The following is a 6000-nucleotide window of genomic DNA, read 5'->3' as shown; positions in this document are numbered from 1 at the left end:
CCCCCCCCCCCCCCCCCCCCCCCCCCCCCCCCCCCCCCCGCTTCCCCTCTTTACCTAGTGAAGTTCTTACCTCCCTCTTTACCTAGTGAATTCCATTCATTCTTCAGCTCTTACTTCAAGCACTGCCTCCTGAGGAAGGAGGCCCCACAACCAGGCCTCTGTTATTCGCTCTCAGAGCGCCACTGTATTAGCTTCCTGCGGCTGCGATGACTAATTACCACAACTTGGTGGCTTATTCTTTCATAGTTCTGGAGGTCAGAGGTCTAAAATCAGTTTCACTGGACTAAAGCTGAGGTGCGAGCAGGGGTGGTTCCTTCCGGAAGCTCTCGGGGCGGGGGTGGGGGGGCGGTTAGAATCACTGCCTTGCTGTTTTCAGCTGCTGGTGGCCCCTTCCTCCCCTTCGAAGTGCATCACTCCCATCTCTTCCTCCATCATCATGTGCTCTTCTCTCATGACTCTGCCCCTCCTGCCTCCCCCTTACAGACACTCCGGGGGTTACATCAGGTCTCTGCGGTAACCCAGGGTAATCTACACATCCTAAAATCCTTAATCACATCTGCAAAGTCCCTTTTTGCCAGATAAGGTAACATATTCACAGGGACTAGGACATGGTGATATTTGGGAGACAATTATTCAGCCTACCACATCCATGTACCTTTCCTTCAAAGCGATGGCCACCATTAGTAATAATATAGCTTACACTCACGTGAGTCATTATTTGATGAGGGCTCATCCACTCCCTAGACTACAAGCTCCACAAGGATAGGAACAGAGTCTGTTTTTCTTAATTTCTGGATGCTCAGCACCTAGGCCAGCACTCAACGTATATTTACTGAATGACTAGACAGATTATAAGCCAACTACTAAAATCAATAATGAATGTAAAGTGGCAATATGCTCCAAGGAAATTTTTCCTCTTAACTTCCATTATTGTTTTTACTTTGTTTTGTGCAATAAATAAAAATGAAGAGGCAAAAAAAACTGGACTATGGAATAGGCTTCTCAAGAACTTCAACCCAAAAAAAAGGTCTGTAAGTTGACTACTTACTTTGTATCCAAAAGTTGAAGCTGGTGGTTACTGTCTCTGTGGGACATCTTCAATTTGGTGCTTTGCTCTGATATCGACAAGTCCACTCTGTTCAAAAGCTGAGAAATCTGGGAAAGAAGCTTTGCTTGTAATATCACATCTGATCTTTTCAGAGGTAACCTCAGATAACATTTAGTAAGCTGTATTCTAGTCCATGACATTAAGATTCAATATAATTTAATCAATTCATTTAGGAGCTCACCTTGTCTTTCCACTTCCATTTCCTATCATACACACTCATCAAAAATCAGGACCAGGAACACTGCCAAAATATTCATTAGGCTCTGAGTACTTAACTTTATAGTTCTCTGATAAACAAGCCTACTTCCTCCCCGGGACCACTATGTCCACCTGCTGGCACAAAATACGATGGGTTTTTTTGTTTGTTTGTTTTTTTACCTTGGAATTTCTATACGAACGTGGCTGCTAGTCATAGAGAACGGAACTCTTATCACTTAAAATGCCATTAAGGTACCAGATTTACCTCCATATCTAGTCAAGTCCCCAGAAAACAGATTTTGTAAATTATATCCCTCCAACTCATTTTTTTCACTACCTACCCCTTTCCCTTGTCTTTCTACTAAAATTTAATATAAAACTAATCCTATATGAAACGAATTTAGTTGCTGCAAAAGTTATGATGTTCTATATTCCCTTACTTAGAAATTCATGGAACGAGTATTTATTAGACCCAGAACAAAGGAAAAGTATATCTCTTTTTATAGATTTCTGTATGTATTTTACTTGGGTTGGCTACTGGGAAGCTTAGTATTTCCTAAGCATTTATTTCCTGATGTGATAATTCTGTTCTCACTCATTCTTTGAAAAAAGTTATTGGACTTGTTGTTTTGTTGTGGTTTTTTTTTCATGGCTTTATAATATCTATGTTTTTCACATAAGTAGATTTAGACCTTTATTGAATATATTTTGGACACAAGTACTTTGAATCCAGTAAATTGACCAGATACCCTATTTTACTGGAATGGTCTCTCTTTACATGAAGAATAGCAAGCACAGCAGATACTGTGGGGCAAATCCTAGAAAACAGGCCCCTTTATGGCAAAGGGAAACTTTGAAGTAGCCAAAAAACAAACTGTAAAATGCCAAGAGTATGGGTTTATGAAATTGATCTGTAAATTTCAAGGTGGAATACTCTAAGATTCACCAGCCAGCCTACCTTCTAGCTTTGTCTGAATCCTTTCCCACAAAGGACTGTGATGAGGTAGCACACAGCATGAGGCCCAGTGCAGTAACTATTTCCTGAACCAAAACTTGGAACAAGTGGCATATAAAAGAAAGCCTGGGGGCGCCTGGGTGGCTCAGATGGTTAAGCGTCTGCCTTCGGCTCAGGTCATGATCTCAGGGTCCTGGGATCGAGCCCCGCATCGGGCTCCCTGTTCGGAGGGAAGCCTGCTTCTCTCTCCCCCTCTACCGTTCCCCCTGCTTGTGCTCTCTCAGTCTCTCTGTCAAATAAATAAATAACATCTTTAAAAAAAAAAAAAAAATTAAAGCCTGATCACCTACCTATGCAAGAAGTAGTTTTGGAGCTATAATTTAGAATTTCTGGAATATAGTCATTGTTTTAGGAATGGGGGAAAGAATCTTTAAAAGTAGGACTGTACCAAAAACTCTCGGTGCTTTGCTTGCCATACCCATGAAGGGCCACTGCAGTGAGACAGAGGGAGGAAGAAATAAGGAAAAGATATTCGGGGCGCCTGGTTGGCTCAGGGTCCTGGGATTGAGCCCCACATCGGGCTCTCTGCTCAGTGGGAAGCCTGCTTCTCCCTCTCCCGCTCCCCCTGCTTGTGTTCCCTCTCTTGCTGTCTCTCTCTCTCTGACAAATAAATAAATAAAATCTTAAAAAAAAAAAAAAAAAGAGGAAAAGATATGCACATTCTGGGAGCGCTGGCTGGTTTCTCAACACCATGTTATTCTTAGCTAAGAACAAATTACCTATTTTTAAAAGGCTACCTGAAATCGGCCATACCTGTCCCTCTGCATCTTTGATTTTTGTTTCCAAGATAAGTTTGGCAGCTTGCTGTTCTTTGTTCAAGTGCTGGAGCCCCTCGTAAGTTGTTTTGTGCTCTGCAGAGAGTCTGGCTATGCTGGCGTCACATCTGTCCAGGCAAACAACAAAGCTAACTCTTATTAAAGTTTAAAGACAAGCACTGAAGCTTCTTGACGTCCTGGAAAATGCATGACCCCACTCCAAGAAACTGTACTATGACTCATTCTTTTACATAGAGGTTCACAGGAATATAGAGAGCTGCCCCCATTATGGTTTTTAAGTTAAACCACAGGGATGTTGCTTAATAAGAGTAGGGATGAAACCGTCAAAGTAGCAAAGGCTTTACAGTGCTCATGAGTACAAAACTGTACATGCAGCGAGAGCCCAATGACGAAAGGCTTATACAGTGTGCTGGATGTGGCCTTTACTCTTTGGTAACACCTCGTCCTTCCAAGTTCTTTGGGTCTTCTTTGGATCTTGGAGGCAACTTCTACCACATTTGAAAGTACTGCTCCTAACCTTTTACCACATCACCTGTGAGGCTGGCTGCTTTGAGTGGGGTCCAGAGCAGGAGAAGGCTCTGCTGCGGGTCCTAGCTGCTCTGCTCCTTGGGCCTGAGAACTTGGCAGTTCTGATGGCGCTCAAAGTATCTGTGGCAGGGAAGCTGTGTGGGGGACCTCTGTCAAACCCTAACAGCAGTGTCACAGAATAGCCCCCTGGGAATACAGAGCAAAGTCATGCCCCGTTCCAACCCAATCATCCTGCTCTGAGAAGTAGCTGTTGGCTTGCTACTGGGCTCTGGCAGAAACTACATGCCGAAGCATGGGACATTAAGTAACCATGCAACCTGGTCAGTCCGTCGTGAGCACCAAGCTTTAAAGGGAGGCATATGAGTAACACGCTATCTTCAAGGGGGAGGGATACAAAGCCATCAGGCTTAAATAGGTCCCAAAGGCATAAGTAAATTGCATGAGCCCAGACTCCCGTGGCATATACTCTTGCTACTGCCAACTTTCCTTCAACTCACACATATGGCCTCTTGAGGAGTTTCTGAGGACCAGGTGGATCAAAGGAGGAAGAGTCAGGCCTGGTTGATGGAAGGTGCCAATACGCTGACACCTTCCAGAAGAAAACTGCTGACACTTCAAAGCCCACTCAGGAGTGGCCCTCAAGGGTATCAAGGAAGGGAAACCCTCACAGTTGGCAGAAGTTCAAACAATGTATCTGAGGATTCATTTTGCCTAGAATAAAACATGGCCAGATGTTCATGGGCATTGGCTAATGGTGAGAGCCACAGAAGAAAGACAATTGGAGGACTGGTGACAAGGGGAAAGGGTTATATAAATGGATCGCTCAGAATTGACAGAGCAATTTTGTTTCTTGTGAACGCTCTCTGTATCAAAGGGGCAGAAGCCCACAGACTGTACTTCCCAAACACCCTTGCCAGCCGGGTTCTGACTCAGACCCCACCAATGAGTGGCACTTACGCTCCCCTGGCAGGGGCGGGCAGACATGTGGTAAACTGCCCATGTGAGGTTTACGGCCACCTCCAGGCACACTCCTGCAAATCACTTACTTCCATGTTACACGCAGCTAATATTATCAATGTCTCCTTTCTGTGATTCTTGTACATCCTACTTTCCTGGGAGCCAATAGCAGTTTACTTCCGTTGTTTCCCCAAATCTGCCAATGGTTTTACAAACTCTAATTTCCTGGATTAAATCCCTTCCTGATAAAATACTTAGAGTGGTTTCTGTTTCCTTGACTGGAACTTGATGCATATATAGTCATTAAAATTTCACAAGGAAGCAAACAAAATATTAATCAACTATCTCTGGATCATACATGATTTTTAAAAAAATTTTCATTCTTTTATAAATTGTACAACTTTCCTGCAATAAGTATATATAATTTTATGATCAGAAGAACAATTATACAAAGAAACTATTTCGATCAGCAGCCGTGTACAAAGAATACATTACAATTTCATGGAATATGCACTAACCTACCATCTTTCCCTCGGCTCCGCATGAAGCAGAAATGAGGCTGGAGCACAAGGAACACAGAGCTAGAGAAATGTGGGTAGAGTCACTGTCATCAAGTGAGGTCAGGTTCAAGGCAATATACAGCAGAAGTAGAGAGGCCGGAGTTGGAACCCCAACCCATAATTCACTCATTCAGTCAATAAGTATTTGTAGGATGACTACTATGTGTCACATGATAATCATACAAAATGAGGACATAGTGGGAATTTTTTTCTTCGGTACACAAACTACACAATCTAGAAATTTAAAAAAAAGATTCTCATGCCACTACCATGATAATGTTATTCAGCTTATGTGTATATTTTTTCTATTATTGATGGAGATCTTATCTGACATTCTGTTCTTGTTCATTATCCCATGACTCAGACAAATAAGCTCAGAAGATTGGGAACTTGCTGAACAAGTCACTATAAATACACAGACTGAAGAACAAGCCTGTGACTGCTCACAGTCAGAAAATCAGCAGTCTGCGATCTTCCTAAAAGCATTGGGAAAGTATTCTTTAAGATGTTTATCTGCACTGGGGCCTCAACGAGGTTTATAAACGGTTTCCTAAATGACTTAGATACTAAAAAGGATCTCACTCACTAAATCATATAAAGTATTTGCAACCAACTATCAAAAACAGCATAGTAATTGATAAAGGTTAAAGTATAAATCCCTCTAGAAGTTTGAAAAATAAAATACTGATCTCTAGTTTATAAGCCTGAATAAAGATTAGATGGCATGCTAGTGCTTGGTTAGGCTTTCTAACAAGCTATAAGATTTAACAAATTTACTAATCATTTTGTACTGAAATGTTGCAAATTAAAACTACTACCTGCTCTGTCAGTTAAACATGGTGGACTGAACACATGCCC

The 6000-nt window shown here is 42.3% G+C and overlaps 1 protein-coding gene across 2 annotated transcripts in view; it reads right to left on the bottom strand.

Moving 5' to 3' along the window:
- The window catches only part of FAM81A (family with sequence similarity 81 member A), a 78420-nt gene that overhangs the window by 19566 nt on the left and 52854 nt on the right, over positions 1–6000 (bottom strand). For both annotated transcript variants that reach the window (XM_032417134.1, XM_032417135.1), the window contains exons 5-6: positions 3075–3204; positions 1049–1155 (exon numbers count right to left, since the gene is read on the bottom strand). In XM_032417134.1, coding sequence (XP_032273025.1) covers positions 1049–1155; positions 3075–3204 — 237 coding nt within the window. The remainder of the gene's footprint in view (positions 1–1048; positions 1156–3074; positions 3205–6000) is intronic.

This window comes from Phoca vitulina, unplaced genomic scaffold, assembly GCF_004348235.1.
Source record: "Phoca vitulina isolate PV1807 unplaced genomic scaffold, GSC_HSeal_1.0 scaffold20, whole genome shotgun sequence".
Classification (NCBI taxonomy): Eukaryota; Metazoa; Chordata; class Mammalia; order Carnivora; family Phocidae; genus Phoca; species Phoca vitulina.
This window is presented reverse-complemented; position numbering and strand designations above follow the sequence as displayed.